The sequence below is a fragment of the Borostomias antarcticus genome (assembly GCF_949987555.1).
Source record: "Borostomias antarcticus genome assembly, chromosome: 13".
Taxonomy (NCBI): Eukaryota; Metazoa; Chordata; class Actinopteri; order Stomiiformes; family Stomiidae; genus Borostomias; species Borostomias antarcticus.
The window spans coordinates 13,511,604-13,533,612 of record NC_140246.1 but is presented as its reverse complement, the minus strand read 5'-3'; the positions used below and the strand labels follow the sequence as shown (position 1 = coordinate 13,533,612).

The 22,009-nt window shown below is 47.4% G+C and overlaps 1 protein-coding gene across 2 annotated transcripts; it reads left to right on the top strand.

Annotated features, from left to right (window-relative positions):
• The first annotated feature begins 2,972 nt into the window (after positions 1-2,972).
• ppp6r2a (protein phosphatase 6, regulatory subunit 2a) lies at positions 2,973-21,623 on the top strand. 2 transcript variants are annotated; one of them, XM_084447541.1, is made up of 24 exons: positions 2,973-3,038; positions 6,666-6,835; positions 7,919-8,173; positions 8,327-8,513; positions 8,610-8,747; positions 8,853-8,918; positions 9,040-9,152; positions 9,283-9,396; positions 9,502-9,628; positions 10,545-10,697; positions 11,139-11,363; positions 14,478-14,542; positions 14,653-14,768; positions 15,735-15,820; positions 15,927-16,007; positions 16,133-16,230; positions 16,397-16,454; positions 16,596-16,723; positions 16,927-17,075; positions 17,252-17,396; positions 17,538-17,626; positions 18,877-19,156; positions 19,456-19,563; positions 19,977-21,623. In XM_084447541.1, exons 3-24 carry the CDS (start codon positions 7,947-7,949, stop codon positions 20,023-20,025), a joined length of 2,802 nt encoding a protein of 933 aa, XP_084303667.1. In that variant the 5' UTR covers positions 2,973-3,038; positions 6,666-6,835; positions 7,919-7,946; the 3' UTR covers positions 20,026-21,623. The 2 variants fall into 2 exon arrangements, with proteins under 2 accessions (XP_084303667.1, XP_084303666.1); XM_084447540.1 differs by having other exon boundaries at positions 2,979-3,305.
• Positions 21,624-22,009: the final 386 nt, after the last annotated feature.

The following is a 22,009-nucleotide window of genomic DNA, read 5'->3' as shown; positions in this document are numbered from 1 at the left end:
GTTTGTAACTCAGAAATGTGTACCGTGGATCATCAGGGACATCTATTATACTCTTCACTATACGTCTCTACAACCTTACTACCTATATAACCAGCTATGTAAACTAGTACATTGCCATCATGGTAAATTCTGTTTACAGGCACTGATATCGGTGGCGTCATCACACTCAGCAGGTCCAGCACACGCTGTGGAAGGACACCCTCAGTGGGGTTAACATGAGACGGCAGCACAGCATCACTGCTCTGAAAGAACAAAATACATACAAATCAAGTCAAGATTCAACATATTGCTACATCTATTACAAATGCATCTATTACAAGTGAATTGAATGATAGCACCAACAGCAGGGCCTGAGCTGAATAGTCCTGCTGTAGACGATCCTCAATGTGCTCATCTTAAATCATAATTGCCAAGACATGCCACTAGTCTCACCTGATATCCTGGATAGCTTCTCCTGGCTGCAGCTGAGCACTGTCCCTGACCACCCATTTCCACACTCTCAGGTTTACTAGAGGGGGTGATGGAAGAGTCGATTGGCTCTTCTTGATGGGTAATAAAACACATTGTTTGAAGACTGAAATTGAAGTTCAGTCATCCGGGAGAGACTCGGAGTAGAGCCGCTGCTCCTTTGCGTCGAAAGGAGCCAGTTGAGGTGGTTCAGGCATCTAGTGAGGATGCCTCCTGGGCGCCTCCCTTGGGAGGTGTTCCAGGTGTGTCTGGCTGGGAGGAGGCCGCCGGGTAGACCCAGGACCGGGTGGCGGGACTACATCTCCGCACTGGCCTGTGAGTGGCTAAAGATTCTCCAGGCAGAGCTGGTTGATGCTGCTAGTGAAAGGGATGCCTGTGGCCCCCTGGGGGTATTGCATTGTAAGTGGTTGTGTACTAGGTATCCTGCTCCCCTGGGTATAGTGGTACTATACAGCACGTTAGATAGAGTCAGATGGCTTGCAGAAAGAAGCTCTTCTCCGTCTCTCCGTGCTCGCCCTGTGTGTGCGGTATCTTTTCTCTGACCGTAGCAGAGAGAACAGTCCGTTGCCTGGGTGGCTGGGATCTCTCAGGATCCTGTTGGCCTTGGTCTTGCATCTTTTGGAGTAGATGTCCTCAAGGTAGGGGAATGGCCCACCCCCAGGGTATGCTCAGCTGACCATATACTCTTTGTAGGGCCTTGCGATCAACATCATCATAGACACTGTGGTGATGAAAGCATGTCAGAGACTGTACCACCTCAGACAACTGAGGAAATTCAGAGCGTCCCACCAGATTTGACGTAGCTTCTACACATGCACGATTGAGAGCATCCTGACTGGATGATCACCACCTGATACCTGGAACAGCACCATACAGGATAGCAAGACCCTACAGAGAGTGGTACGGTCAGCTTGACATACCTTATGGGGGCCACTCTCTCACCTTGAGGACATCTACACCAAGAGGTGCAAGACCAAGGCCAACAGAATCCTGAAGGACCCCAGCCATCCAAGCAACGGACTGTTCTCTCTGCTTCGGTCAGGGAAAATGTACCGCGCACACATGACGAACACAGAGAGACTCAGGAAGAGCTTCTTCTCCCAATCCATCCGGCACCTAAATGACTGTAGCTAGTGTATATGGTGTTACTATACCCAGAGTATTCATCCATACCGCTATCTTGTCTTTACAGAATATTGTATAAATTGATTGTGCAATTTTTAAATTGCGTATTCGTAACTTAACTGTAACTGAGTACATCATGGAGCCGGCAGCAACATTTCACTGTGATTATACACTTTATGTTTACATGTGACGAATAAAGATCTGGATCTGAATCAGACAGGCAACCCTGCAGTTGGACATACTGTTGCCTGCCAGTGAGGTAGTCTGTAATCCAGGCCACCATGTCACGGGCTACCTGCAAGCCAGAGGGGCAGGATGGTGTTGAAACATAACTTTCACTGCGCTTCCTGATTCGGGCCTGGTACATGAACTGCAGGGGGTCCAGGAAGTCACTTACCATGGGCCTAAGGCGCTGCAGAACCAGTCTATCGAAGACCTTCATGACATGTGATGTCAGTGCCACTGGCCTGTAGTCATTGTAAACCCTGGGACAGGCTTTTTAGGGCAATGGAACATGAACCGGAAGACGGCTAAAATGGCTTGATACAGAAACTGTTACCTATCAAACTGGATTACTTTCATTTCAATTTAAACCTTTATTTATACTCGTAAAGCATGTGGTTTCCCTCATTTACAGTGTTGACGAGTTCACACATTACTGGACCTGAATCAGCTCGGAGGGTGCTAAGGCTCCTTGGACAAGACATGTATATTTATTTACTTACAAACAGGGCATATTTACAGTAGGCATGTTTGCACAATGTAAGCATGTTGAAAACTACAATGGCAATAATCATACTCTGATTCTGATGCTAAGGAACCAACTGTTATTCTTTTTTTGCACTATTATTTCAATTTCTGTATATTATGTATCTATTGTAAATGTATCTAGACTGGATTATGTTATTTTGTTGTCTTTTAATGCTGTAACAGTGCAATTCCCCCAAGAATCAACAGTACCTACTACTACTACTACGACTACTACTACTACGACTACTACTACTTCTACCAGATAAGGTCTGACCAACCATACAGATTTGTAATATAATAATAATAATAATAATAATAATAACAGCGATAATAATAATAACCATAATAGTAATAATAATAGTAATAATAATAATAATAATAATAATAATAAGAAGAAGAAGAAGAAGAAGAAGAAGAATATCGATCAAATAAAAGTGTTTAGCTCTCGTTCATGCTCGTAAGGACTATTGAAAGCATTTGCTTCAATTACTCTATTTTGGTTAGTGACCCTTTTTGGTATGTTACAAAATCGCTGAATGTACCTTTCATCTCTGCTCGAAGTCAATGCGCGCTCCCGTGCACTAAGCGGTTTGGTGCGCGCCCCCGCAGCCATATTCGCCATTTTGATTCGAAAATATGAGTTTTTCCTGCTTTGCATGCAAGAGTTGAGCTAGCGTTTGGACTTAATTTTAACGGTAATGAATGTAATAGAAATTACATTATTTTATATTTAATACACACGTTAGCTATTAATGTAAGGAAACTGCTTGTATGTTGACAAAAAGCCTCTCAGAGGCACTGGGCTGACAGATACTGCTTGACATCCTGACCCATCAAAACAAATCCCGTTTTGGCTAGCAAGCTCAAACCAGCCAGCTAGCTGCACACTCGACGGTCACGTTCACTAGCTAGTTACGCTAGCTAGCAACAAACCAGTGGATTACAAGGTTGCAGATGTTAAGGTAGGTTTTAGATGACAAAACGTATCCAGTATACTTTTTAAGATAGCTAGGTAACTGTTACTAGCTAGCTAGTTAAAGCTGTGACGCAAACTACCAGCTAGCTAACGACCGTGAGCTCAGGCTACTCGCGCTAGCCTCATGATAAACTAGCTTGTGCACTCTGAGATAGTTGCTCATCCAACGTCCGTGGATTTTATGGTAGCGTTAGTTGTCTGTGGATGTGTTTGTGTGAAGTAACGTTAACGTTATATCGTATTTAAATTTAGATAGCATTACAATGACATATGTAACATTAGTTACGTTAGTTAACGTCGTTAGCTAAACATGGTTAGTGGGACAAAGCCTTATCGGCCGCAGGAGTTGCAAGCTGGAGTCTAACGTTGGCTATCCTAACGTGTGTTTAGCTATCCTAACGTGTGTTTAGCTATCCTAACGTGTGTTTAGCTATCCTAACGTAGTTGCAGAAGTCCAGTGTTTGGGGTTGTTGCTGACAAAGTCATGATCATATATCTAACTCACACTAGTTAATGTTAGCTAGCAAACTAAGTGTATAAGATGCACAACCCTCGGCCAGGGTGCCTCTGTGGCCTAACAGCGAGTCAGCGAGCAGTCAGCTGCTATTCATCCATTCCAAGTTGGCCCTGGCGACAAGTTTGTGACTCAAGATGCCCAACATCTACAGCTAGCTAGCTAGTAAGTGATTAGCTAGTGTAGCTAGCTAAAGCTAACTTAGCAATCTAGTTTGTTCCCTGAACTGCAGTTTCATGTTATTTATAAGTGTAACGTTCGCTAATGTCTGGCGTATTTTACTTAGCCAGCTAGCTAGCGTTAGCTAACGCTGTAACTTGTCAGCATATGAACGAAAATGTGTATAAATAAGCCAGCAATGCAATTTAGTGATAGAGATAGCTGTAGTAGTGCCAACTGTAGAGAGTGACCAACATTAGTCGTAGTGAAGTAAACAGAAATCTGAGCTCCCACCACAGGGCTGTCGATGTGCATTTCTTGCCAAGGCCACACCATATCAGTTTACATTTCTTGGAACACAGTTGTGTCTGCATTCATTGTCACACTAACCAGAAAGAGCCCGTTGCGATGCTCTTTCTTATTTCCACCATTTGTGATGTGGATGAAACATTCATGTGTGCAGAATTAAACTATTATTTCCCTTTCAGCCTTAGCATGTGGGGAATGTGTTACCTCTTGTTCCTCTCCTACAGGGAACCATACCAGACCCTAACCAGTCTTCAGTCTTTTGGATGAAAGGATGAAATCAAGTTATATTATCCATCAGAGCGGGGCACTTAAGGTTTTAGACATATCCTTTCCCCGATTGCTCTCTTTCTTTCTTTCTTTCTTTCTTTCTTTCTTTCTTTCTTTCTTTCTTTCTTTCTTTCTTTCTCTCTCTCTCTCTGTCTCTGGTGTTACCTTTGACTTGCTCAACGACAGACTACTGTTGGGTCATAACATCCATTTGCTTACCCTTCAGCTTTGTTCCTGTTTTCATTGTTTATCATATGCACCAGTGAGCTGTTTTTGTTGAAGTTGCCCCTGATGAGTTCTATTTTAGATGAAAAGCCAAGCTTTTGCTTTCCTGTTTGGTATCCATGGGGAGCACTCCATAGGTTATTGTTGCACGTGTGTGGTGTGTGTGTGTGTGTGTGTGTGTGTGTGTGTGTGTGTGTGTGTGTGTGTGTGTGTGTGTGTGTGTGTGTGTGTGTGTGTGTGTGTGTGTGTGTGTGTGTGCTCTGCAAATGTATGCCAGATGGACGATGCCGCAAGTGCAGGGCAGGGTCATCCAATGGAAAAAGGAGGAAGCACTTGTATTTCCTTTTTCAGTCTTGTTTTGCGAAGGCTTGTTAGCAGTGCTTTGTACCAACCTATTACCAGCACTTGTAGTCTTTTGTATTAGCAAGCAGATTTAATTTTGTTACTAAATGTTTGCCCTTGATAAACTGACAACAGCCAGGCATAATATAAAACAGCCTAACGCTTTCTATTAGGCTCGTCTTTACTGTGCTAAGTGCTATGCTGATATAAACCATTTGAAATGGCGGCAGCTAGCTAACCACAACTTTGTCAGATAGACGTTTGAATGAGAGAATGTGGAAAGACTAGTGCATGCATTGCACCGGACGTGAACACTGCATACGGTTTGAGACATAGGCTACTGTATGCTTTAAGGCTGGTGTGTTCTGCTGTAAGTGCTAAGTACAGCTAAGTGGTCAGTTGTAAAGTGACTGCATTAATGTTTTACTTGTGATAACTGGTTGCTTGACAGCTAGGTTAACCCTAGTAAATATCTCCTATTCTAGCTTGTAGCCTAAGTGCAGTCCATATTCATCTGAAAATACAGTGCAGGTTAATTGGGCTAATTGCAGTGGGGAATGTCACCATGAGATCCAAATGAAGCATCTGGAATGTTTGTTTATTGAGACTTGCAGGCAGCCAGCATATGCTCATCTGTTTGTGAATCATTATTGTGTTAAGACCTAAATGCCATTGTTTTCAGGTTTGCTGAAGCTCCTTATTGTTGTTTTTTTGGATTCAGCATCGCCATTGTTTTATTTAGTTCGATATGCCCTGTCTTTTTAAAGTCATTGCAGGCTTAGAAGTTAGACTAGGGCTGTGACGAAACATCGTGCCACATTTAGTGCTAATCAAACCGTGGCAATATGCATCGTTGAGATGAAAAACTGTCTCGTGATATCACAACTGGCTGCAAATGTGCCACTATCACCTACTAACTCACCCATGTCTATTCAAACAAAGCACTGAAAAAGACAATAGAATGCAGATCATTGCTTCTATAACTAGATGAATTGCGAGTTATAAAACATTACAAAATGGAACTAGAGGTTTAAACAACAGTAATTGTTTCACATATTGTGTCTTTAAAAGAAAAGAAAATTTTCCAGCCATATATTCCTCATTCAAGTTTTGTTAAAAAACATTATAATATCGTATCGATATTGTGACCCCAATATCGTGTATCGTATCATGAGTTGAGTGTTTCGTTATAGTTATACTGCCTTACAGGGCACTGGTATGTCACATCATTGCCTCATTGGTAAAATTGAGAGCAAGATAGAAACACGTTGACGTAGCATTCTGGCTGCTGGTGGGGATCTAGAATGCCAGGTCACGACTGGATGACTAATCACAGCAGCTTTGTTAAGCATCTCAGTTGTTATGGCTCTGGCATGGCTGGCAGTACAGCCTAGTTGTTAGAAATGGCATAGCCCCATCAGTCATGCCAGAATGAAAATCTCTCTCTTTCCCCCTCTCTCACTCTCTCTTTCTCTCTTTTTCTCTCTCTTTCTCTCTCTCTCTCTCTTTCTCTCTCTCTCTCTCTTTCAGGTTATGGTGAGCCCTACAGTGTCTCATGTACTAAGGAGGCCCGTGTTTTAAGAGGAGACCCATGCTGATAAATGCCAGGCCTCGCCACGCTCTCTGCCGTCTGCACAAATACAAATGCCTGCCTGTCTGTGGGGGAGGTCTGATTAGAGATACCCACATTTCATCCTCTGGTAGGAACAATCGCTGGTCACACACATTTCAATCATTATATAGCCTACTGTATATGTATATAGGCCTATGTATAAACTTTGGGTCCAGATATGAACTATGAATATATTATATAGAGAGATTCTAGGAGCAGTGTGGTGATTGAAAATGTCAATGAAAACACGAGACTACCTGCATTTTGGGGAGTTTATAGATTCCCCACTTGGACGGTGAGTGTATACATTCCTCGCGGTTTATCTACATGTCACGGTAACAGGGAATCTATACATGATGTCTCACGATTGATGGTCACTGTGTTGCTATTTTTCACATTAAGATCAACATCTAGCTTGTCGTTAAAGAGGTCTCTCTTACTCCTAACATTACTCATGTTTCGACAATAACGATAGCTAGTTCATTAAATAACACTGTAAATAGTTACCAGACGACACATACAATGAAAGCTGGAATGAAAGCCTGTCAGACTTTTATTTTACATGCAGTGTTGGAGGAGGTACTTTGCCATCGCATGCGCCTACCCACAGGGCAAACATGACACTTTTGATTGGGGGGGTGGGAGGGGGTGACGAAGGAAACCGTATCCCCTCTCCCTTCCTCCACGGACATAAAACTCCACATTCACTGGGGAATCTATAGACGAACCATGTGGAGTTAAGGTTTACATTCACCATCCAAGTGGGAAATCTATAGATTCCCGCAGAGAATATATATACTTTCCCCGACAGGACGGAATCTATATATTCCCCCTTTTTTCCACATTTACAGGAATAATACGTCTGTGTGTTTGTAGTTAATATCTGGTCCCAAAGTTTAGAGAAGGGAATAGATGTTCCAGCTGGAACTGTTCTCATCGTTTGATTTCTCGATTATGTTCATTCCTCCTCCTGCTCCCCCCTTCTGCGCTACCCTGCTACTGTTGTGCCTCAATTCTTCTCTCTCTTCCTCTCCTTCTCCCTCTCTTCTCCTTTGTGTTCTTCTCCTCCCCCTCTCTCTGGCCCGCGCCAACCTCGATTCTCTTCCTTATCCTCGTGCCGTCACCCCCCCCGTGTCCCTCCCTCCCTCCGTCCTATCCCGGGCTCTCACAGGGTCGTGCCCCCTGTCCCAGCGGCCGCCATGTTCTGGAAGTTTGACCTGCACACCACCTCCCACATCGACCAGCTGCTGGACCGGGAGGACGTGACGCTGCGCGAGCTGATGGAGGAGGACGACGTCCTGCAGGAGTGCAAGGCCCAGAACCGCCGGCTGCTCCTCTTCCTCTCCCAGGACCAGTGCATGCAGGAGCTGGTCAGCCTCATCACCACAGAGCCCTCCGCCGACCTGGAGGAGCGCAGCCGCTTCAAGTGAGCGAAAGGGGGGGTGGAATAGCCGGACGAGAGAGGGCTCAGGATGGAGAGATGCTTTTCGACGCGGTGCGAAGTCTAGAAATTAGTCGCAGATCGTCCTTCAGCGTAACTGTAAAAGGACATTGCCGTTCTCCCTCCTTCCACACCCAGGTTCCCGAACATCGCCTGTGAGCTCCTGACATCAGACGTGTCCCTCATCAACGATAAGCTTGGCGGGGACGAGTCGCTCTTGGAGACGCTCTACCACTTCCTGGAACAAGACCCGCCCCTCAACCCGCTGTTGGCCAGCTTCTTCAGCAAGACTATCGGCAATCTCATCGCCAGGAAAACCGAACAGGTAATACGCTCATCGACCCGGAATGGGACATGGGCACACGGACGAGACTTCTCACAAATACTCAGAATTCTCACAAAACACGTCTCCGCCGCTCAGGTCATCTCCTTTCTGAGGAAGAAGGATGGCTTCATAGGCCTGGTGCTGAAACACATCGATGCGTCTGCAATGATGGACCTGCTACTTCGCCTCATCAGCTGTGTGGAGCCCGCCCCCTTGAGGCAGGAGGTCCTCAACGTAAGCCACCTTTTATGTATTTCCGCATGAAAAAACGATGGTTTCATAGTTGATTTGAACATCTGGCAGCAGTAGGACTCATGAATGGTACGTTGTTCCTCTCAGTGGCTGAATGAGGAGAAGCTGATTCAGAGACTCACAGAGCTCATTCACACAGGCAGAGATGAGGAGGTGAGCGCCCGCTCTCTGTTCTCACATAACAACACTACACGCGCCTGATGATATTTGGCTCGTAGTTGCTGGCGGTACAGAGATGCATACTGATCGGTTTGACCTTTGGTTCCCTTTGCAGAGACAATCAAACGCGTCCCAGACACTTTGCGACATCATCCGCCTTAGTCGAGACCAGGCCAATCAGATGCAGGAGAACGTCGAGGCTGACCCTTTATTAACTGTGCTAGAGTCGTAAGTTGGCATGGAATCAAATCACAGGAGTTGATGGGAGGGGAAGGTCGCACTGTAAAATCTTACTCTAACTCACTGTGTGTGCGTGCGTACGTACGTGTGTGTGTGTGTGTGTGTCTGTCTGTCTCAGGCAGGAGAGTGTGGCAGGTCTGCTGAAGACCATGTTCGAGGGGGAGAGGAACGAGGCTTCCATTGTCAACGGAACTCAAGTGCTACTTACCTTACTGGAGACCAGGAGGTCTGGGTGAGTGGGTCTCTCTCTCTCTCTCTCCTCCATCTCTCCAGGACATTCGTCCACCTCTCGGGTCAACGTCTGGGCCTAAACGGCTGTCTGTTCTGTCTCTCTCAGGTTGGAAGGGCTGATGGATCTGTATTCTCAGGGATATGAAAGGTCTTACACTGTCAACAGCAGTATATTACATGCCATTGAGCCCCATCTAAAGGACTTCCAGCAGCTTCTCCTGGACCCCCCCAAGGTAAGAAGAGACCAAGAAAAGGTCTGTGCCTTAATCGATCCCAACGGTCAGGACGTCTATAAGTCATTTTGGACAAAAGACTAAATTACTCGGGGCGGCTGTAGCTCAGGAGGTAGAGCGGGTCGTCCAAGACCTCAGGGTCGGCGGTTCGAGTCCCGGCTCCTCCCCTCCTCTCCTCTCTCCACATGTCAAAGTGTCCTTGGGCAAGACGCTGCACCCCAAATTGCTCCCAGTGAGCAGGCTAGCACCTTGCATGGCAGCTGGCCGCTATTGGTGTGTGTACGTACATGTGTGTGAATGGGTGAATGAGAGGCCATTGTAAAATATTTTGGATAAAAGCGCTATATAAGTGCAGTCCGTTTACCATTTACATCCATCAATCCATCTTCATCCGCTTATCCGGGGTCGGGTCGCGGAGGCAGCAGCTCCAGCAGGGGACCCCAGACATCCCTTTCCCTGGCAACATCAACCAGCTCTGCCTGGGGAATCTTTAGTCGCTCCCAGGCCAGTGCGGAGATGTAGTCCCACCACCTGGTCCTGGGTCTTCCCCGCGGCCTCCTCCCAGCCGGACACACCTGGAACACCTCCCTAGGGAGGCGCCCAGGAGGCATCCTCACTAGATGCCTAAACCACCTCAACTGGCTCCTTTCGACCCAAAGGAGCAGCGGCTCTACTCCGAGTCTCTGCCGGATGACTGAACTTCTCACCCGATCTCTCAGGGAGACCCCAGCCAACCTAATTTCGGCCGCTTGTATCCGTGATCTCGTTCTTTCGGTCATGACCCATCCTTCTTGACCATAGGTGAGGGTCGAGGGGACGAAGATAAACCGGTAGATGGAGAGCTTTGCCGTTTACCATTTACGTAATGTAATGTCTGTATGTAATGTCACGTGCTGCATTTGTTCCTCCCGTGTAGAAAAGTGCAATACTGACGACCGTTGGCCTTCTGGAGGAGCCGCTGGGGAACGCACGCCTTCACGTGGCCCGCCTGGTGGCCGCCCTGCTGCAGACCAACGCTCCCAGCATCTGCCAGGAGCTCTGCCAGCTCACTACCATGGACCAGCTACTGGTACGACTGGTCTCACACACACACACACACACACACACACACACACACACACACACACACCGAAACTGTCAGGCCCCCCCTTGCTTACTTCTCAATCACTGTCTCTCTCCAGGGTGTCCGCGGATACTTGAGTCTTAAAAAGTCTTATATTCATTTATCCAAGTTAAAGGCCTTAAAAAGTCTTAAATTCATTTAAACCGTCTTAAAACCAAGCTTGGCCTGCAGCTCCACCATGGGGAAGTGCTAGTTCAGGATAACAGCATCTTTAGGCTAGCTGAAACCTATTAAAGGGAATCCAGGCGAGGGCAGGTGTATATTGGCTTGCTGAAATCTCTCTCTCTCTCTCTCTCTGTCTCTCTCTCTCTCTCTGTGGTTCATTCTCCATCTTGCTCTTTTGCAGGCTTCTAATCCCTCAATCACTCCTCTTCTCTTTCTCCACAGGATCTTTTCTTCAAATACTCCTGGAATAACTTCTTGCACTTCCAAGTGGAGCTGTGTGTGGCGTCCATCCTTAACCACTCGGTCCCAGAGGAGCGGCCCCTCCCGGGCCTCCACAACCACGAGGAGAAGCCCTCGGCGAGCCCAGAGAAACAGGAGGAGGAGGGAGGGTTGTCGGGCAAGAGCAGCAACCCAGAGACCTCCCTCCACCACGCCCTGGTGGCACATGTAAGCGTCTCCTCCAGTCCTCTCCCCTAGCCTCCTGTCCTGTCTCTGTTTGTCCTCTAACGTGTGTTGCCCTGTCTATCCTCTAATGTGTCTTCCTGTATGTCCCGTAACATGTCAATCAATCAATCAATCAATCAAAGCTTTATTTGTGTAGCGCATTTCATACCCAGAGGCAACACAATGCGCTTTACAGAGAACAAGGGAGGTGGGCATACGATCTTCCCTGACCCCTCTCAACGAGGCGATCGAGCAAACTCCTGGAGTATGTTTGTCTACCGGCTAAGAACATTTATAAAGCAATATATTACATTAAATTACATTTCAGAGTAAGAGAGGCTTAAAAAAGCATCATAGGAGAGACATGGCAAATACTGGTGTGTGTTTGCTATGGCCCAGGCCTAAAGCCTGAAGTGGGCTGGTGTATGTCTGTGTGTACGTGTGTGTGTGTTAACTAAATGCTACGACATCCACAGCAGACACAGGGGTATCTATCGGACTCAGGGTGGTCTGCGGGCGACAGTGGGGCATCCACTGGACCTGGTTAGAAGATAGGAGGGAGAGAGAGAGGCACTAGGGAGAGGGGAGGCAGAACAGGGTTAGTAGCACACAGAGCCATAAAAGCAACACAGATATTAAAACAGGCAACCTGGAGCAAGCTCCTGGAATATATTTGTCTAATGGCTAAGAACATTTATAGAGCAATAAATTACATTAAATTAAATTTTCAGAGCAAGAAAGGCTAAGAGCATCAGGTCCAGGCCTAAGCCGGATGTGGACTGATGTGTGTCTGTGTGTACGTGTGTGTGTGTGATTACTAAATACTACGACATCCACAGCTGACACGGGGGTATCTATCGAACTCAGGGTGGTCTGCGGGCGACAGTGGGGCATCCACAGGACCTGGTTAGAAGGTAGGAGGGAGAGAGAGAGGCACTAGGGGAGGCAGAAAACGGTTAGTAGCACACTGAGCCATTGAAGCAACACAGCTGTCAGAACAGAACAAGCCTGTTTCAGGGTAACCAGCTTCTGTACACTACTTGATATACATACAGTGCATAGCAGGATAAACACCAATGTATACAGAGGATTCACAGGTAGGTTTGAGGCTGCCTTTCTGTGTCTCAAGGTCCTGGCTAGTGATTGTAGGCTAGGTCGAAAAGGTACGTCTTGAGGTCTCGCTTGAAGACCTCCGTTGTTTCGGCCCTCTTAGGCACTCCGGTAGGGTGTCCCAGAGGTTGGGGGCATAGAAACTAAAAGCTGCCTCTTCGTGTTTCTTGGTCCTGGCTTTTGGAACTGTTAAAGGTTCAGTACCTGAGGATCTGAGTGGTCTGAGTTCCTAATTTCGCCATGGAGCTTTATGATTGGCTGTAATCCCTTTCAGTTTAATAGGTGCTACAGAATCCAAGGCTGCCCTTACTCTGGTGTTAAAGGTGGTTGCTAAGTCTTCAATAGTTCCTAACGGCCCCACTTCTGGAGTTGATAAATTGTTTGTGGTCATTATTTCTCTAAAACTATCGGCTACTGCGGAGGTAAGATAACGTTTCTGCGCCCAGTACTACTTTTGACTTTAGGAACCAATGCAGTGAAGAAGGTACAGAAATGGTCGGAGAGAGCGAGGTCACTAATAGAGGAGACAGTGATAGTCAGGCCCTTAGTAATCACTAGATCAAGGGTGTGGCTGCGGTTGTGGGTTAGCTCAGTGATATGTTGGGTAAAATCCATGGAGTTTAAGGAGTAAGTCCCTGGCTTTCGATTCCGCCTCAGTGTCCACGTGTATGTTGAAATCTCCAATGATGATAATCTTATCATAATTTGTATGGATGATGGACAGGAGTTCTGAAAATTCTGTATAAGGCAGGGCATTGTTTGGGAGGCCTATACACGGTTACTGCCAGAACTGGGGGCTGGCATTTTAGGACAATAGCGTGATATTCAAAAGAGGTAAAATCATCAAAGGAGATGGTCCTGCAGCTGAGGGCATCTGTAGCTATGGTGGCTGTTCCTCCACCTTTTTTCCCGCTTCTGATAGATTGAAAAAAGCCGTAGTTAGGAGGAGAGGCTTCGATGAGGGCTGCTGGTCCATTTATATTTAGCCAGGTTTCAGTTGGGAACATACAGTCTAATTTACGTTCACATATAAGATCATTAATGAGAGAAGTTTTGCTTGGTAGGGACCTGACATTCAGGATCACCATTGAAATAGCTTCCGGAGAAAAGGGCTGGCTCGCCTGACTAGTAGGCCTGGATGGTATATTCACTGGAACGGATGTCAGGTTTTTCATATTAGATCCACCTGACTGTTTCCTTATGGTAATAGGGGTGCGGTGGGAGATAATTCGCTGAATGGCATATTCAGGTGGGCAAAATTAGTTTATAGAAACATAAACGTCGCCATGCCAGGTCTCAGAGAGGGGCAGGGAATCCAGGTCTATGGTGATGGGGCGCTGGTGAGATGGAGCTGGTGTAGCCCGACCCGCGGGTACAGGAGGTTGATGTTTGGCAGTAGGGTGGTTGGGACATGTCCTGCTGTATGTCCTCTGTGTCCTCCTGCCTGTCCTCTATCATGTCCTCTTGTCCATCCTCTTAACGTGTCCTCCTGTCTGTCCTCTAACATGTCCTCCTGTCTGTCCTCTAACATGTCCTCCTGTCTGTCCTCTAACGCGTCCTCCTGTCTGTCCTCTAACGCGTCCTCCTGTCTGTCCTCTAACATGTCCTCCTGTCTGTCCTCTAACATGTCCTCCTGTCTGTCCTCTAACATGTCCTCCTGTCTGTCCTCTAACATGTCCTCCTGTCTGTCCTCTAACATGTCCTCCTGTCTGTCCTCTAACATGTCCTCCTGTCTGTCCTCTAACGCGTCCTCCTGTCTGTCCTCTAACGCGTCCTCCTGTCTGTCCTCTAACGCGTCCTCCTGTCTGTCCTCTAACGCGTCCTCCTGTCTGTCCTCTAACATGTCCTCCTGTCTGTCCTCTAACATGTCCTCCTGTCTGTCCTCTAACATGTCCTCCTGTCTGTCCTCTAACGCGTCCTCCTGTCTGTCCTCTAACATGTCCTCCTGTCTGTCCTCTAACATGTCCTCCTGTCTGTCCTCTAACATGTCCTCCTGTCTGTCCTCAGCTCTTCCAGAAGTGTCGGCTGGTGCAGAGGATCCTGGACGCCTGGGAGGAGAACGATAAGATCCAGTAGGACTCTTAATATGTTGTGTTTAACAGCGAGTGTTGTCCTGCTGTGTCCTGCTGTCCCCGTGCTGAGGACACATTCATGTCCTTCTCATTCTGTCTGTGGACCGCAGGGCAGAGGGCGGCACCAGGAGAGGGAACATGGGTCATCTGACCAGGATCGCCAACATGGTGGTGCAGAATCTGGAGAAGGGACCAGTCCAGTCCCAGATCAGTGACCTCATCAAAGGTGTGTGTGTGTGTGCGTATGTGCGTGCGTGTGCGTGTGTGTATATATGTGTGTGTTTCTCACATGGTTGCACACCTTCACACCATTGTCAACATCCTTACATTCAGGCCTCTGCTCTGTGTTGTGTGCTAACCTGTGTCTGTGGTGTGTTGTGTTGTGGGGTGTGCTAACCTGTGTCTGGTGTGTTGTGTTGTGTGCTAACCTCTGTCTGTGTTGTGTTGTGTGGTGTGCCAAACTGTGTCTGGTGTGTGTTGTGTTGTGTGGTGTGCCTACCTGTGTCTGGTGTGTGTTGTGTTGTGTGGTGTGCTAACCTGTGTCTGTGTTGTGTTGTGTGGTGTGCTAACCTGTGTCTGTGGTGTGGTGTGTTGTGTGGTGTGCTAACCTGTGTCTGGTGTGTTGTGTTGTGTGCTAACCTGTGTCTGGTGTGTTGTGTTGTGTGCTAACCTGTGTCTGTGGTGTGTTGTGTTGTGTGGTGTGCTAACCTGTGTCTGGTGTGTGTTGTGTTGTGTGGTGTGCCTACCTGTGTCTGTGGTGTGTTGTGTTGTGTGGTGTGCTAACCTGTGTCTGGTGTGTTGTGTTGTGTGCTAACCTGTGTCTGTGGTGTGTTGTGTTGTGTGGTGTGCTAACCTGTGTCTGGTGTGTGTTGTGTTGTGTGGTGTGCCTACCTGTGTCTGTGGTGTGTTGTGTTGTGTGGTGTGCTAACCTGTGTCTGGTGTGTGTTGTGTTGTGTGGTGTGCCTACCTGTGTCTGGTGTGTTGTGTTGTGTGCTAACCTGTGTCTGGTGTGTTGTGTTGTGTGCTAACCTGTGTCTGGTGTGTGTTGTGTTGTGTGGTGTGCCTACCTGTGTCTGGTGTGTTGTGTTGTGTGCTAACCTGTGTCTGGTGTGTTGTGTTGTGTGCTAACCTGTGTCTGTGGTGTGTTGTGTTGTGTGCTAACATGGGTCTGTGGTGTGTGTTGTGACCTCAGAGTTGCCAGAGGACTGCAGAGGACGTTGGGAGAGCTTCGTGGACGAGACCCTGAGGGAGACCAACAGAAGAAACACTGTTGAGTTGGTGAGAACAACACACACACACACACACACACACACACACACATACACACACTCTCGTCACTCCCCCCTCTGACCGACTATTCCTTCTCCTGTCCCCTGTGCTCCAGGTGAGCACCCATAACCTCCACTCGTCCAGCGAGGACGACGACATGGAGAGCCCGTTCCCCAACGACCTATCACTCCAACAGGTAGGAGGAGCTACTGTGTCGTCATGGCAGCATGCTGTTCATCTGCCCGTTGGCTAAACCATTAATAACTGTGCTCGATGGAACACTCAGTAAGACGGTTGAAATTGTCATGTATCGTTTTTCAGGCTTTCTCAGACTATCAGATCCAACAGATGACTGCCAACTTTGTGGATCAGTTTGGGTTCAATGATGAGGAATTCAGTGAGCATGACGAAAATATCAAGTGAGTCTTTTCACGCAGTCCTCTTCCAAGTTCTCGGACACATGAATCGAGCAGCATCTTACTCATAATAAAGGTCTCGGAAGGTTTTTTTGTAAAGGGTAATAATGTCTAAAGGTAGCTTGGCAGGATTTTTTATTGACCCTCAATATCCCTTTCCATCCTCCAGTGCCACGTTTGACCGAATTGCCGAAATAAACTTTAATCTAGATGCTGATGATAATAGTGTAAGTTGTTGGTTTATTCTGTTCTCTTATCATTTCTACTAGCCTCAATACAATCAAGATTCAAACTCATGCTATCGTTTGAAATGTGTGTCTGTGTCTGTCTGTCTGTGTGTGTGCGTGTGTGTGTGTACGTGTACACAGGCCAATGCGGCTGCCTTCGAGGCCTGCTGTAAAGAGAGGATACGCCAGTTCGACGATGCTGAAGAGGAGGAGGACATTTGGGAGGAGAAGGAGATCAACTATGCAACTCAAGTCAAGTCCAGAACAAGGTAATAAGCTGACGATTTCACCCGGGAGCGTATGATTCACTTGGAAGATTACAGAAGAAGGTGTTCCCGCTGTGTTCAACCCGCCCCGGATTCTGAACACGGTGTCCCTTCCCCCCCCCTCCTTTGTCTCCTTTGTCTCCGTCCATCTCTTCTTACCTACCCCTCGTCTGTCCTCGCTCCTCCGTCCCGGGCGGGCGCGTCAGGTTCGGGGCGTCCCACACCTCCGAGGGCAGCTCCCGGAGCAGCCTGGAGAACGGGGGTCGGGAGCGGGACCGCGGGTCGGGCTCTGACGACGACGACGACGACGACGACCCCGGGCAGAGCAGCGCGGAGGAGAGCAAGGACGCGCAGAGTACGGCCCGACATCCCATACACATTCAATCATTCAACCGGTTCTTCGTGATTCCTAGACTCTCATATGCTAACATTAGCCTACATACTACCCTTTGGTGTTGCCTTACAAAACCATGTGTGTGTGCGTGCGTGTCTGCGTGCGCGTGTGTGTGTGCGTGCATGTTGGTTCCCCAGGTCCAGGCTGGACGGCGAGTTTCGGGGACTCCGGGGGGAACTCGTCGTCCCCCGGCCCGGTAGGGTGGGACTCCCCCGGTGGGAGTGGGGGAGACACGCAGGACACGGGCTGGGCCAACTTCACCGAGTTCCAGCCTTTCAGCAGGTCAGAAACCTCTTCTCCTTCTGATGCGCGTCTTGTATGAAACGTGGGCGCGTAAGTCAAAGTTTGATTGGCTGCAGGCTGCCGTGTCAGTGGTGCCGTGTCAGTGCTGTGCGTGGCTGAGTCTCGCCTGTGTCCCCGCAGCACAGAGACCGGCCCCCGGAGCAGCTCCCCCAGCGCCCCCGGCAGCACCAACACAGAGAAGCAAGCCAGACCGAGCCTGGAGAAGAGCAGTGAGTGTGTTTGTGTGCTTCAAAGACGGTATTTCACCAGCAGTCACATCTCGAAGGTTGAAGACTTGTATGGAGATGTGAGGCCGCTTTTCCATTGACCGCTTCGCTGCGGTACAGGACGGCGTTTGTATGTTACCCGCAGCGCACTGAGCCGTATCGCTTCTCCATGCACAATCAGGGAGGTGGGAGCAGCAAGCGTTTCATTCTAGTGACGTATATAGTCACACGAGACACAACACACCACAATGGAGGAACTTGAAGCTCCTGAGCTTTTTAATTAAAGCTGCAATCATTTTACTCTCATTGTCAAAACTAATTAAAACCACCTATCAGATATCAGATTGTTTCATTTAGCCGTCGTCCTAGCCAGTGTCCTAACAGTGTCCTAGTTCAATGACTCAGCACTACCGGTCGCCTCTTATTCCAGCATTTCTCCCTGTGTTGTCAATAGCCGGCTTGTGCCTTTGCTCTGCTCCCCATGTCAGTTTTGTTTGTAAACACGTTTGCGTGATTCCCTTACTGCCATCTAGTGGTAAAATAAAATCAATGAATGCAGCTTTAAACGGAAGAAGTTGTAAAATTATTGTAGGCTTTATGTCCTGCAACAGGCTCATAATGAACCGAAAATATTTTTATTTCTTTCACTACTAGCGTGGAAAATATCTGCTAGCCGCGATGCTAATTTTTGCTATATTGAACTCCATTGACGTGTGCTAAAAAGGTTAGCGATCAGAACATAATCCTTCATGTGATCTTGCCTTGTGTTATGTGATTCCCAGTTGAGTTGGTTTATTCTGATAATAGACAGTGATGGTGAAGCAGGAAGTGCCAACGCTACTCTGGACAGAACAGGAAAACAAACCCGGCCGAAGGCGCAGCAGCGCATCATTTTGATAAACTGACCACATATTGGGAATCTACATGGTTACTTTCTCACCTGAAAAGATATGAAAACTTAATATAGTACCAGTCAATTGAATGAGAAGGTGTGTCCAAACGTTTGACTGGGACTGCATATGAAGTCTGAGCACGGATTCCTGGATGGGACGATAGTGAAGAGGACGCCACTTTGGGGGGAGGGGAGGGGATGGGGGGGCTACATGGCAGGGCTTCATACCAGTGTGTTTTGTGATGACCGTGTGTGTGTGTGTGTGTGTGTGTGTGTGTGTGTGTGTGTGTGTGTGTGTGTGTGTGTGTGCGTGCGTGCGTGCGTGCGTGCGTGCGTGCGTGCGTGTGTGTGTGGGGAGCAGCAGCGAGCGCCTCTCCCGGTGTGTGGCCGGTAGCTGAGAGGAAGAAGGCGCCCCTGGTGGCCTCGGACAGCAGCTCCTCCGGGGGCTCGGACAGCGAGGAGGACGACAAGGCCGCCGCCTCTAAGGCCGCCAGCCCCAACGCTGCCTCGAAGACCGCCAGCCCCAACGCCGCCTCGAAGAGCGCCAGCCCCAACGCCGCCTCGAAGAGCGCCAGCCCCAACGCCGCCTCGAAGAGCGCCAGCCCCAACGCCAAGAAGACGAAGACAGCAGACCTCAAAAGGTTGGTGCACTGAGAACCTTGTGTTCTCTGTAGAAACTAGAAATGCCTCTTTCTCAGACACTGTGAATACAGAATGTCCATTATCCAAAGATATCTGAAGATAGTGCCTCATCTACATAAGCATCTATAGTTGAGCCATAATCACCACATTGAAGTAATTGTACACCGGACAGGGGCTGAAATTACTGGATTCAATGAGTTTGTTTTTCCTAGCTAAGGGAGAAGGGGAGGGAAGTTATCATAACAAAGAAACAATCTCTTGTCCCCCCCCCCCCCCCCCCATTCCACCCACCATACAGTGAGGAGAGCCCAGTGTCCCTGGAGAAGCTGTCCCTCACAGACACCCCCCCGAAGACCCAAGAGCAGCCGCCTATAACCTCCAGCCCCGCCATACAGGCAGATAGGAAGTAGGTACCTGGTTGTTTCATAGGCTTGTTAAGAGCACAAAGTCCATCAAAATGCAAAACTACTAAAAGTACTTGATAGAAAAAAAAATTTTGAATAGATATCCCAGCTGGTCTATTGATTGTGTAAACTCAGTTAGCTGCCCTGTTGAGTCGGAGCCAAGACACACATCTGGGTTTAGAACAATGGGAGCCTTCGGAGCCAGTGTTGCAGGCCTGTAGAAATATTTACTGTGACTTATTTTTAGTCAGTCAGGAAAGGAAGAACTGCTCTGCTGTGTGAGGTTATACAATGTTTTGATAGCCCTCACTCTCTCCTTTTGTCCTTCTGTTTCAATGCTCCTGACCTCCATAATATCTGTCTCTGACCCCACTCCCCTCCACTCTCTTCTCTCTCCCTCCCTCTCCTCCTCCAGAGACGACACACCACAGCCTCCAGAGGTCTTGGTGAATGGGCCTGTCTGAGGGGGTCAGACAGAGGCCCAACCTGGACTGACGCCCCAGACTCTGTGCCGCTTCCAGAGACCTCCCCATTAACCTCACTGCACCCTACAGTATGGTGTTTTACTGAATCACTCTGCCATGTTATTGGACCCGGACACTGCCAATCAACACCAATAATGAGGAGGCGGGACGTGTATGAATCAACCAACCAATCAATCAACCAACCAACCAACAACAGACAGCAGAGTGTAGAGGAATTGTCTTCAAAGCCTTTTCTGATGTTGCACATAAATATGTGCCGTTTTAATGTAGCAGTGATCTTCTAACGACAGAATCAGAGGAGTATAAACCGTTGTTTGTATTTTTTTTCTGAAGGATTTCTATCCTACTCTTTTTTGAAATGGTTGGACCTGAGTAGTTGGGATATTGCGTCATTTGCCCCCCAAGCGGATAGCACAGGTTAACTTTTAATGAAAAGATGCCTCAACAATAAATACCTTTTTAAAATGTTTTTTTTTTTCCTTGAGCTTAAGAAAGCACTTATGCAGCCATTTACTGTACATTATAGCACAATGTAAGTTTTCTACCCTCATCTCTGCTGGCCTCATCTCTGCTGGCCTCATCTCTGCTGCCATCTCGCCTGTTTCTCTCATTCAGACCAAGGTTTTTTTTTACCGAGCCTGTTTTCTTTTTCTTTCGGTTTCTTTTGTGGAAACATCCTCTCATTCATGTCCGTCACCAGTTCTCTGAATGTGTTATCTGAGCGCTTCTGGGGAGTCACCGAGGAGGAAAGGGTTGGGTCGATGAACAGAGTTCTATAGTATTACTGTCTTCTGCTCATGTGCAATAATGTCAATTTGCCATTTTATTTAAAATTAAATTTCAACTTTTTCCTTTCTTCAAAGAATGAAGTGTTGTCAGAAAAAGATGAGACACATTCGGTATAGTTATGGGCAAACCAATTTGGATATAATCTCAATTTGAGGTTTTAATTTTGTCTTTGTTTTTATGTTCTTGCATGTGTAACTGGTTCTCTATTGACCTAGCTAGTGAGCTGAGACCTCCTGATTGTAACAACTTTTAAGTTTTAAGTTCTTATTGCTACCCCCCCCCCCCTTAAATCAACCAAACATTATCTACCTATATTCAAATATTATCTACATTTAAAGTAATTTTTTCAAGCAATCCTGAGATTACTGTGTGTACTATGTTGTTTTTCCTCTGGGCACTTCCAGGGCAGGAATGGCTGCTGCGTCTGATAAAAATAATGCCACCTCCAAAAGGAGCGTGTTTACAGAGGGTCGAACCCCTGGACTCTTCTGAAACACCTGGCACCCCCAGTGTACTACTCGCATAATCAGCTGACAGCTATTAAATGATCATTGTTCAAGTTTGAAATTAAAAGTGTCTGGTTGACCACACAAATACCAAAGGCCTGGTATCACTATTTAACAAAACATCCTTTTCCTCCTGAGTGGACTTGGCGGGTGATGGACAGTGTCCACCTGCACACCTTCACCATCCAATCGTTTGTGGTCGCCTGAACGCAGGAAGGACATGGTGTGTTTGAACAGGGTATAACAGTAGGTCCTTCATAATCATTCATCATAATGCTTGGTCCACCCCCCTTTCACTTCTCTGACTGTGACCAGAATGGAGGCGAGTGTCTTATGCCAATTTGTTTCAAAATATATACAGTACATTCAGACCAAACATGATTGTTTTCTTTTCTTCTGGGATTGCATATGCCTTCGCTTTGCAGCTCTTGGTTTGATCGTTAAAGGGGTAGTTCACTCGTAATATACCTTTTTTTTCTTTTTCTTTTAACCATCACTGTAATTTGTTCCCTCTGTATTTCTTCTGTAAGCTTCATAGTGAGTTGACCAGGCAAAATGACTGATTGTGAAACATTATTTTTTGTTAGTTTCATCCTACTGCCCACTGTATTTCTCTGCCTGGTCTGTGGAGTTCTGGCACCAGAGCCAAGCCTGACCACACTGGCCAC